This window comes from Taudactylus pleione, unplaced genomic scaffold (genome assembly GCF_031769625.1).
Source record: "Taudactylus pleione unplaced genomic scaffold, aTauple2 ptg000018l, whole genome shotgun sequence".
Lineage (NCBI taxonomy): Eukaryota > Metazoa > Chordata > Amphibia > Anura > Myobatrachidae > Taudactylus > Taudactylus pleione.
Window position 1 is genome coordinate 16,395,314 of NW_028284420.1, and position 12,459 is coordinate 16,407,772.

Below are 12,459 nucleotides of genomic sequence, written 5' to 3' on the forward strand. Positions count from 1 at the left end.
GTTAGGGTTAGGCACTGTGGGGTGGGGGGAGAGGTTAGGGATAGGTACCACTAAGGGAGGGTTAGGGTTTGGGGGGGAGAGGGGTTGGGATACAGTACTTACCTGCCCTGTCGAGATCTTTTCCTTTTGGGCTGCCAGCGTCGGGATATAAACAGGCTATACAGCCCCCGGGACTTCATACCCATTCCATTTCTCTGCCTGCACTGACCACTACCATTTCTACTGGAAAGCATTATATTTTATTCTTGCCTTCCATATCATTATGCAGTTCTTCTAAATAAACTTTATAAACATTTCTTACAAGTATTACACTGTTCATTGTAACAATAGTCAACTTCAGTCTTATTTACAGATGTATCCTCATACCTCTAGCCTCCTTGCACGGTAAACAGCTCTTCCAGTCACACAATGCCTTAGCTTGGTAGCGCTGAGCGCATTTTCGTACACCTTTTTCCCTTCAAATGCATCTTATTTGTGCACAAGCAGCTTCTGCTGATTAAAATGCTATGTGGCATGCCTATGTTCTGTGTGTGACTGCGGGTGTATCTGAATGCGAAATGCTACTTTACTGTCTCACAGCCACTGACACTGTAACATAGCATATTGCATGCAGATACACCAGCTGTCGCACACAGTATATAGGCATGCCACATATCATTTTAATCAGCAGAAGCTGCTTGTGCATCCTATTCGCATAACCAAGCATTTGAAGTGAAAAAGTTGCACGAAGAGACGCTCATCATTTTAATCAGCAGAAGCTGCTTGTGAATCCTATTGGCATCTCTGTACGAAGACAAAATTTCAAGGTAAAGAGTTGTATGAAAAGACGCTCAGTGCTACCGAGTCACACATCGCTCATGCATTGTGTAACATGACTTGTAGCGCACAGAGGATAGTTGTATGTTGACACATCTGTAGATTCCAATTGTAAAGAGTTATGGACTTTAATCACCACTGCATAGTGGGCCTGATTCAAAGATGGACGCTAGCAATGCTGATGAGCGATTATCGATGATCTGCGCATGCATCTGAGTAGCAATGCACATGGTCATTACTGCTGTTGCTCGCAGAGAGGTTTAATTCCTAAAGTGACTGACAGGCAGGGACCGTTTGTGGGCAGCAATGGGGGGGGTGGCAACTCAATCGCAGGCGCGTCGGGACTGTTTTTAGGGCCTGTCTCAACCTGTGACTGCGATCCCGTACACAGTAAAAATGGCTCCGGCATCTCAGTTTCAGTGTCCTTTCTGCACGACCATATGGTTACTTAGAAGGCTGATTATCGACTTATCTGCGACTGATGAAGCATCTTTGTACGCATTAGCTTGGATTTGCAAAACTGCCTGTGCGCGTCTCAATACAAATCCCGGCGGCTGTGAATCAACACTGTAACACTGTAATATATGTGCCAAATTGGGCACATGTAAAACATTCTGTGATGAATCATTGGAAAGTGTAGTTACAATATATACCAACAAACACTGGACCTTAAAGGCAAAAGCTTTAATTGTCAGCACAATGCTTAGCGACAGGCATGTATAATGAAAAGTACCCACCGGTACACCCAACAGATTCAGGTATTTAAGGAATGCCCCTCAAGGACAGTGAAGGTCTTCTAAGCCCAGGAGATGCACATTCCACAAAAGGGAGACACCTCACCTGTGCTAAGGTACTTTGTTTTAAACAGCAGGACAGAAAAGTGCTTGTAAGTTGATAAAGCGGCCTTGTTTGTAAAACTTTCTGTTACAGGCAAAGAGATAAACTGAGAAGGACTGAGAGAGCCATCAGAGATGTCAAGAGACAGGAATACATCTGTAAGCTGTCTCCGGATGTACGAGAGACTGCACAGGTACAGACTGATCCCAGGATAACTGGAATTCCATGCATATCCGTAGGACAGGAAACAAAGTTATTCTTTATCCCCGTCTACCTGACAAAACTATAGCAAGGTTAGGCTCAGATTAGGAGAACAGTCTGCAGAAATATTTAGTTAGCAATCTGAACACAGATCTTGTGTTTCGCAATTAGCCTAGTAAGTAAACAGATGTTATACTTAAACAACTATTCTGTTAATTATCCAACACAAATGCACAAGCTTTCTCCTACCTAATAACACAGTCTCCTGTAAGCTGATAATATAATTTTTCACACTTTGGCCAACCTTATGGCGCTAAGGGAACCATCCGCAAGCCCAATGCCTGTTCCGTAGGACTTTCTTTTTATTCAAATTGTACTTGGTTGTAAGTGACCGTGTGGGAGACACATACAGAAAATTCAATGGAGTGCAATCTCTACTCTGTTCAGTACATATGTCTCTTGATGATTCTGTCCCTACTTAATCATACTTCACAAAATCATTAATGTTCTGAATCGACATAATCATGCTGCAATTTTACACCCAAAGAACTATTACAACAAATATCAGCTAATATTTAATAGGTTATACACATGGTACTGTATACCTTCCATAATATTTGAGGACGACAGAAGTAACAGAACAGTTATCAGGTCATGTTAGAGGCAGCAGTACATGAGATTTTAAAGAGTTAATAGAAAGTAATGAGATTTCTAATATCTATAATAATTTATAGCATGGGGTGCATTATTCACAAATAAATACTGAAATAATGACATTAGAAATCAGTTTATACAGATATTATTTATTGGAGCTATACATGTATGAACAAAGTAACAAATAAAGAGCGTGTGGGGGGAAAGAAAATATAAAGGACTCAATTCATAAGAGCTTGCAATCTAACAATACAAAAGAACAAATACTCTGCACTAATTTACTGAGGCTAAAGAGCACCTTTATCTTCAACAAGTCACAAGAGTCAGCATTATCATCATTTGCAAGGCACCACGAAACTATGCAGCACCAGAGTTACAAATCATATAAAGTACAATCAAACATAAATACATATGTACATAGGAGGTTGATGAAGGCAGTGCAAATGTGAGATAAAGGATATGTAGGGCCCTGCCTGCGAGAGCTTGTAGTCTAGAGTGAGAGAGTAATACTGGGACACCAGGAGTCCTAGGTACAACATTATAGTTCACTTTCAGAAACAAAGCACACATAAGGTTTTAGTACTCTTATCATAAAACCTGTTCCTTGGTACGCTGAAAGTGCATTTACTAATCTGCTACAGCCTTCTAGAAAGACTCTTGGGTTCGCTAAACTGCATATAATGATGTCATTTGGCACATCAGGCCTCCAAGAGTCACAGTTTGTTCTGAGATTTACCCTATATCTCCACAATCACTGTGTTCTGAAATGTGTATGTTGGGGGAGGGTTTCTCAGCACACAATAAAATACAATTAAATGCACCATCCCCTCCTCCTCCTCCAGCACAGCCAGACAATAATAGTCATCAGAATTAGGGCACTTTCCAGCTGGGGGGTGAGCTCACAATCGATGGGAAATAAGATTTGAGTGAGACCACCAATTAGGGAGTACACCGAAACAGGTCAATATTACCTTTTAATCTTAATGTTATGACTAGTTAGATCAGCGAACTGGGGCATTTTCTTTCTTTCTTTTTTTTTTTTTTTAAAAGAACCAAACAAACAAACAAACAAAAAAAAACAAGGTGCAGTATATACAAATATACAGTAAAGGTGCCTACACACTAGGCGATATTTTACACGATCCGCCCGATTCCGATGCATCGGAACGAGAGATCGTGTAAAACATGTCCAAATTGTGAGTGTCCACTCACGATGCCGATGCGTGTACCCGCTGGTCGTACATCGCATTTGCAGATCTTGCCTGCTGCAGGCAAGATCTGACGATCTCAGTCACGATGCACTGGAATAGTAAGGATGCACGATAGATCGTGGGTCAATTTGGACAGTTTTTAATACCAATATCGCATCGTGACCACATCGCCTAGTGTGTAGGCACATTAACTCTTAGCAACCAATAAGATGTCATTTTTTTTTGGGATAATTTAGAAAATTAATGCTGACAGCTATAACATGATTGGTTGTTATGTATTACAGGCCATTTGTGCACATTTCTCCATGTTATTAAACAAGACATTAACTGTAATGCCATCTCACCTATTACAGACTCACACAGATCAACAGTAACACTCAGTCTTGGTGCTAGATTGCTAATATATTAGTTTGTTGCCATACTGAGATGGCTTTCCATTGTCAGCATTTACAAATCCTGAAACATGTGTCAGGTGTATTATGTATAAAAATTATACAGACCTGACCCAGATCCAGGGTAACATTGACCTCATTGTATTCCAGCCCTCGGGACAAAGGGGGACTCTGCCACCATCGCTCGGTGCCATCAATGGCATTGGTGATGGGATGCGCTCTCTCTCCGCTGTTCGCTAAACAGATGTCGCAGTACTGCCCCTGAAATACACATTCAGACACTCACTAGTGGTGCTGGAACATCAGATCCATGACATCAGATGTAAGACAGATAGATACCCATATGACATTTTATATGGGGATAGTAGTATTCATGGACAGTGTGGAGGGAAAGAGCAACCAGCAATTCTGAGTAATAAGTACAATTATTCAAAGTCATAAAGCGCAAGTATGAGGAACCGTACAGTGGAAAAAACCATATACATATAGGAACTTTACTGTTAAATTTAAATATTAAAGGCAGCTACAATGCACCCATGTATGTATGTATGTATGTATGTATGTATGTATGTATGTATGTATGCGTTGACCTAATTTTAAATTTTAAGGCTACAGCTTAGGCCAGAGGTTCCCAAACTTTTATTAGCATTTTTTTTTCATGGCACCCCTAGATCAAAAGTTTCTTATTGAGAAATTCTGCAAAAATTATTAAATTAAGAAAGTTTTGCTTATATGTCATGCTTATGTTCAGTTATGTAGTGTTGGACAGGTTTGCACTTCTGTTTTGCCTATCACATGGACCACAAATAGTTACGATTTTGTTCTGGACCACCTCATCATTTATACACCTCCACATACCTGTCCCACATCCTTTATACACCTCCACATACCTGTCCCACATCATTTATACACCTCCAATACCTGTCCCACATCATTTACACCTCCACATACCTGTCCCACATCATTTACACCTCCACATACCTGTCCCACATCATTTACACCTCCACATACCTGTCCCACATCATTTACACCTCCACCTACCTGTCCCACATCATTTATACACCTCCACATACCTGTCCCACATCATTTACACACCTCCACATACCTGTCCCACATCATTTACATCTCCACATACCTGTCCCACATCATTTACACACCTCCACATACCTGTCCCACATCATTTATACCTCCACATACCTGTCCCACATCATTTACACCTCCACATACCTGTCCCACATCATTTACACCTCCACATACCTGTCATACATCATTTACACACCTCCACATACCTGTCCCACATCACACCTTCACATACCTGTCCCACATCATTTATCCCATTGAGCTTTTTAGTGTAATTCACCTGAAAACTTACATTTCTTTATTGGCCAAATTTTGCTATTTAAACCCTCCAAGTGCACAATTATTCATTGGAAGGGGTGTACCAGAGGTACTGCTCTGTATCCTGACATTTTTACCTTAAAATAAAGATTTTCCCTACCTTTTTACCTGCTTAGAGGGGTATGCACAAAAAATCCCATGAATTTTCTCTAAAAAAACAAGTTTGGAAATGAATTGCAAATGTAATTTGAGGTGCGAGTTCGCCGTGATAACGGCTCACAGGATCCAACCCGTATCTAATCGAATTGACCCCAAAGTGTTAAAATCCTAAACCCAGCCCACAACAATAATGGTTTCCAGAGATGATTGTAGAAATCGCTGCCACCATACGTTCACAGCATCCTTGTGTTCTGTAAGCTCTTAGGACAAGGAAACATACAAAAGTAACAGGAGAGGTAAAGGAGCCAGCTCCATGAATTGCCACTATGTATGCATGGCATGACGTGGGAGTAATGTGAGCACCTCCAATCATTTTAAAAACATAGATCCTATATTACGTATGATAGCATATAGGAAAGATTGGTTAGTGATACCTCTCGGAATGCCGGGTCGCACCTGGGATTTCGTTCACAGGTCCATGCCGGGTGCGACCCCTTTCAGATCGGCGGCCCGGGTCGTTGACGTCACTGCCATCACGTGCTGAGCCGGCGCTTGGAGATGAGATCATCTAACGGCGTCTCATCCTATGCAGTGCACGGGACCCGGGTCGCAAACAACCCGGATTACCCGATCACACTACACTGATAGCCGAGTTGAAAACATGTTCAACCCTTCTCGTGACCAGGGTTGAAATGCTGGGGCGCTTGACCCGGCTTATTTCAGCCTGGTCCTTTCACACTGTACAGTAACCTGTGTTTCTACGCATTCACGTGCAGTAACCTGGGTTATTGCTTGTAGTGTGAAAGGGGTATAGATCTTTTGGCCTGGTTTTGTCAAGCTACTCTTTAAGGCACGTGTAGAACTTTTCTCCTCAAAGCTAAAGTGTGCCTGTTGTCTACACTACATTATGTGAGCTGAAAAAATATTAAGGAAAATTAATTCCATTAATTGCTTAGGAACGAGTGACATCAATTAGGTACTTTTAGCCTCATGTCTCAGTGAGTTCTCAAATACCTACTAAGTAGAGTATAGAAGTGTATAGAACATCAATTCAGCTCACATAAATACTTCCTCTCATGGTGTTGGAAACGGGCACACTTAAAAAATATATATTGTTATTTTAATTTGTTCAATAATTGACAGGGCATAATCAAGTCTTAGGTTATACATCTTTTCCACCAAAAACCTGGGTCCGACCAACCCAGGCCAGACACAGTTTACACAGCACCATCGATCTGGGTTATTCTCAGGTCAGCCCCGTTCACATTGAACCTGGATCTGCCCTGCTAACCTTGTCGGGTCATAAAAAGTGGGAGGTGACAGCTCCACAACCACCAATCAGCTTATTTTAGGCTTGACCCAAGACAGATAACCATGGTTGCTCCGTTTATACTGCACCATTACCCAGATCCATCCTGGGTTCGACCCTGGTAGCTACCTAGGTCGGATTGCCGGGTCACTTGACCCACGTTATTCTTCAGGGACTCTTTTATACCTCTTTTCCACCAAAATTCCGGGTCTGACCCGGAGTTGGAACAGAGTTCCTATCCGGATCAGACCCGGAATTTAGCCGGCGCCGACTCAGGATATGCCCGAGTCGACACCGCTCACACCGGAGTTGGGTCTGCATAGACCCGGTTTTCCTGGCGTGAAAGTGGACGCTTGGAGATGACGTCATCTCCAAGCACCACTAAAGCCGGACCAATCGGCCGACTTGCAGCACACTCCAGGTCATCGTGACCCGGTGTGCGCTGTTCTCACAGCAGGGTTTCACGGGCTACGCCCGTGTTAAACCCTGCTATTTACCTGGGTTGGATTGCCGGGTCACTCGACCCGGCGTTCCAACCCTCTCGACTTTTACACCAGGGAGCTGCCCGGGTTAACCCTACAATAACCCGGGTTTTAGCTCCGGTGTAAATGGGGTATTACACTGAGCTGCGACCCGGGTAGGCCCAGTTAAAACCCAGGTTTTTGCTCTTGTGCAAAAGGGGTATAATACCCCTTTTACACCAGAGCAAAAACCTGGGATTTTGCTGGGTCTACCCGGGTCGCACCTCAGTGTAAAAGGGTCCCTGAAAAGTAACCCAGGTCAAGTGACCCAGCAATCCAACCCAGGTAGCTACCAGGGTTGGACCCAGGATGGACCCGGGTAATGGTGCAGTGTAAAATGAGCTGATTGATGGTTGTGGGGAATTCACCTCCCACTTTTTATGACCTCACAGGTTTAGCAGGGCAGACCTGAGTTCAGTGTGAACAGGGCTGACCTGGGAGTAACCCAGATCGAAGGTGCAGTGTTATACCCCTTTTCCACCTAAATTCCGGGTCTGATCCGGAGTTGGAACAAAGTTCCTATCCGGATCAGACCCGGAATTTTGCCGGCGCTGACTCGGGATATTCCCGAGTAAGCGCCGCTCACACCGCAGTCGGGTCTGCATAGACCCGGCTTTTGCGGAGTGAAAGTGGACGCTTGGAGATGACGTAATCTCCAAGCGCCACTGAAGCCGGACCAATCGGCCGGCTAGCAGCGCACTCCAGGTCTTCGTGACCCGGAGTGCGCTGTTCCCATAGCAGGGTTTCACGGGCTACGCCCGTGTTAAACCCTGCTAGTTACCTGGGTTGGATTGCCGGGTCACTCGACCCGGCGATCCAACCCTCTGCCCTTTTACACCAGGGAGCTGCCCGGGTTAACCCTTCAAAAACCCGGGTTTTAGCTCCGGTGTAAAAGGGGTATAAATGAGTCTGACCAGGGTTGGAACATGTCCAAAAACCCAGGTCAGACCTGGGTTTTTGGTGGAAAAGAGGTATTATACCCCTTTTACACCGGAGCTAAAACCCGGGTTTTTGAAGGGGTAACCCGGGCAGCTCCCTGGTGTAAAAGGGGAGAGAGTTGGATCGCCGGGTCAAGTGACCCGGCAATCCAACCCAGGTAACCAGCAGGGTTCAACACGGGCGTAGCCCGTGAAACCCTGCTGTGAGAACACCGCACTCCGGGTCACGATGACCTGGAGTGCGCTGCTAGCCGGCCGATTGGTCCGACTTCAGTGACGCTTGGAGATGACGTCATCTCCAAGCGACCACTTTCACTCCGCAAAAGCCGGGTCCATGCAGACCCGACTGCGGTGTGAGCGGCGCTGACTCGGGAATATCCCGAGTCGGCGCCGGCTAAATTCCGTGTCTGATCCGGATAGGAACTTTGTTCCAACTCCGGGTCAGACCCGGAATTTAGGTGGAAAAGGGGTATTAGTAATATCAACTTCTGTGTTGTCAAAATTCTGACAACAGTGTGAATTATAGTGTCACTTTACATAACAGAACATTATGATTGTTAACAAGGAATAGATAGAATACAAAATGTAAGCAATATTCCCATCATGTTGTTTCTCAGAGGAAAATGAAGGTTTAATTACAGCTCAGCCCCTGCTGATTAAACTGTGATTGTATCCTGCTTGGAGCACTTAACTAGGTTGTATCTCAATAAGAGGAAGGTCAGCAATCTCACAGTTCAAAGAGACCACCAGCAGTTTAGATAAGGGGCACATGACACAACTACCAAGATGTAAAGCATTTCATTGGTAAAACTATGACACAGCTCATCAGACAAGAGCTAGAGAAATAGCTGGTCATTATTTGCCAGATCCACCCCTATAAACAGGCAGGAATTTAAACTATAGGGGCAGAACAGATCAATAAACTTAGGGCAGTAACTTGTTTTTTCTGCCATGGGGCAATAGTAGACACACAGAATGTGTTGTTAAAAGTAGTCCGCTTTCCATGCTGATGTGACAATCTTTAACAACAAAAATGCACATTCAGTTTGAAGACTTAACTCAGCGCTATATGCCACAATTACAGTACTGATTTCTGTATGCAGCCAATCAATTAGATCGGGTTGGGAAAAGGTTGAGGGGAGGTACAGTTACTTAAAACGGCAATTTGACCCCCTATACGGTTAATTGAATTGACCCCAATATATGATAATACATGCCATAGAACAAAACTGGAATTTATACTCAACTAAAATTGATCAGCCAGTAAAGCAGTTTGGAAAAACACTATCCTATATACAGAAAATAGCAATATAATATATTGAACAACATTAACATAACAAAAATAAATTGAAAAAGAATACGATGGGTACAATTGCTTTTCCCTCACAGTAATGACAACTTAAATACACAGCAGGAAATAGCATAGAGGTAGCAGGTCAGTAACAAGTGCAAAGGCAGCTGCTATCTTTTCTAATGGAGGAGGAATACATATTTGCAGCCTAGTGAGACTCGCTCTGCAGCAGCTTATTGAACTACACTGTCACCGTTGCTAAGCAAGATGCTACAGTGATCACAGGGTTAAGTGCATGAAGAGTTCTAGGGCGCATAGTAAAGGGGGCACAGTACAGATCATCTCATATCCTTATGTACCGTTCTCTGTGTAGCTAATGTGGGCGTGAAAGCGAAACACAAAGTATAATGATTAACCATTATACAAAAGGAGGGGGGGGTGGCAATGTCCATTCCAACTATAAACCGTGAAAGAGTTTAACCCGTTCAGTGCCAAGAAAGGGTGCAATACCTGGATGGTCTGGCTAGGATCTCCAAATACTGGTCCCCCAACTAGCTTGCAGTACAGGTCCTCCACGGGTCTGCCTCCTTCTCCCTCCCCGCAGGTGGCAGTGGCGAAGATCCTGGTGCCCTCTGCCAAGTTGAAGTATGGAGGGTGTAGACTGTGTCCATTCACTCCATTAATGGGCAACTCCTGAGCGCAGATCGTCCTCCAGATGAGGCAGAGCAGCCAACAGCGTGTTATGGGCACTGGTGCCATCCTCCTCCCGGGACTGTAGCGGGCAGCAGGGGATGAGGCCGGTCCTACTGTCTGTGTGCTCCCGCTCTCCCCCTAGCTCCAAACTAAAACATTTACCACGCACGATGGGCTGCCAGAGATTGTTACAGGAGAGGGGCGGGGGCAGCACCGAGAGACCTGCCCTGAGGAGAGGGTCTGCCTGCTGCTCTACAGGGGCTCACACTCATCACTGATGCTGCTGAGGGCTATTGCTGCTGGCTCCAAACTCATTACCCAGACTGGAGATGTAAATAAGTACTACAATACGCTGCTAATAATAAGACTTATTATTATATAGCCTCAGCTGCTATTTACATCCGTGGCATTTATTATATCCATGTGGGAACAATGTACAGTCTTTTATTTTTATCCTAAACAACGAAAAAGTTAATATCCTTTAATACATTTAATTTATTTCGTATGTACAATACTTTAATAGTATCATTACACTTTATACACTTCTGTAAATTATACCCTTGCAAACGATATTCATCATTGCAATTTCTACATTAGACAAGTGTCATTGTTACAGATTTTTATGTTATATTGTTACCTTATTCATAAACATTGGAAGGTTTTAATAATAATAATAATAATAATAATAATAATAATAATAATTATTATTATTATTATATTGGAAAGTACTAGATAAAGCTGTTATATTTGCTAATTTTAAAATAATTCACTTGAGAGTGAATCTTAAGAAGTATACTTGTAATATCACAGTAGTTAATCCCAGAGACGTAACTTGACTTTTTGGTGCCCTGTGCCAGAAAGAGCATTGACGCCCCCCTCATTTTTCAAAGGGACATAATGCACCCTAAAAAGGGCCATGGCTTCATGGGGAAGGGCCAGAGAAGAGATAGGGGAGGCCAGGAGATGCTGGGGATGAAATAAGAGGAAGCCACAAGCAAGAATGAGGCAAGTGCAGGATTTTGAAAGGAGAATATGGGTTACCTGCAATCCCCCTGTGCTTGCCTATTCATCATAATCTTGCACCAATATGAGCTACAACAAATTTTAGTTGTGGATATGGAATTCCCAATATAGGGGCATATGTATCAAAGCTTGATGTGAGATTAAGTTGTGAGATATAATCGCCAACCAATCAGCTTCTATCTTACATTTTGCAGGCTGTGTTTAAGAAATGATAGTTTGGAGCCGATTGGTTGGTGATATATATCTCACAATTCTATCTCACATCAAGCTTTGATACATATGCCCCATAGACAGGGTCTTAGTTTACTCTCTGTCATGTAAAAATAAGTTTTTACTAGCATTTGTAATGGCAGTTAAAGGGGGAAATTCACTTAAATGTGATGTTCCCGGAGCAAATTAATTGGCCGCGCTGTTAACCCCCCTCTAGGGGATTTCTGCTTGCACCCTTCTGAGGTACAGGCAGAAATTAAACTAAACTAGGGCTGTGATGCTGGTTTCCAGCTTAGCGTGTGCACTAACAGCATCACGGCTGCCACTTAAGTCGAAGAATGCAGGTGACCACAACTAAACACCAGGCTAAGGCCCCCATTTATTAATGATCGCTTTTGCAACGCGATCAGGGCATGCCAGTAACGCCCATGATCACATTGCAAAATGCGATCATAGCAGCCAGATGTATCACCCGGGACATACAGGGACACTGAAAAGGAACCCGTCCCTGGGATGTCTCTGGAGAGCTGCCGGCCAGTACCGAGGCTGCTGCGCATGCACAGCTGCTATAGCCAGGGAGGGTTCCGGCGGATGACTCTGCCAGCTAATTATGCGTGGTGTAGCCCGTAGGCTACAGCGGCTAATGCCATCTTCAGATGCCGTTAGCTGCGGGGGGCAATATCTGGAATGCATCGCATTCTGGATAGTGATAAATTTGGCAGTATCAAATTCCCCATAGAACCTATAGGGAATGGCTGCCAGCTGCAATGGAGGGATCACAGCAGGTATCGGAGATACAGTACCTATGCGGGCCCTCCTTAATACATATGGGGGATACTTAATATTTGAGGTAAACACCCCAAAAT

At 43.8% G+C, this 12,459-nt stretch overlaps 1 protein-coding gene across 2 annotated transcripts in view; it reads right to left on the bottom strand.

Moving 5' to 3' along the window:
- LAMA5 (laminin subunit alpha 5) overlaps positions 1–10,587 on the bottom strand; it is a 179,125-nt gene extending 168,538 nt beyond the window's left edge. For both annotated transcript variants that reach the window (XM_088442785.1, XM_088442777.1), the window contains exons 1-2: positions 10,178–10,587; positions 4,220–4,372 (exon numbers count right to left, since the gene is read on the bottom strand). In XM_088442785.1, coding sequence (XP_088298911.1) covers positions 4,220–4,372; positions 10,178–10,426 — 402 coding nt within the window. In that variant the 5' untranslated portion in view covers positions 10,427–10,587. The remainder of the gene's footprint in view (positions 1–4,219; positions 4,373–10,177) is intronic.
- Between the last annotated feature and the right edge of the window lie 1,872 nt (positions 10,588–12,459).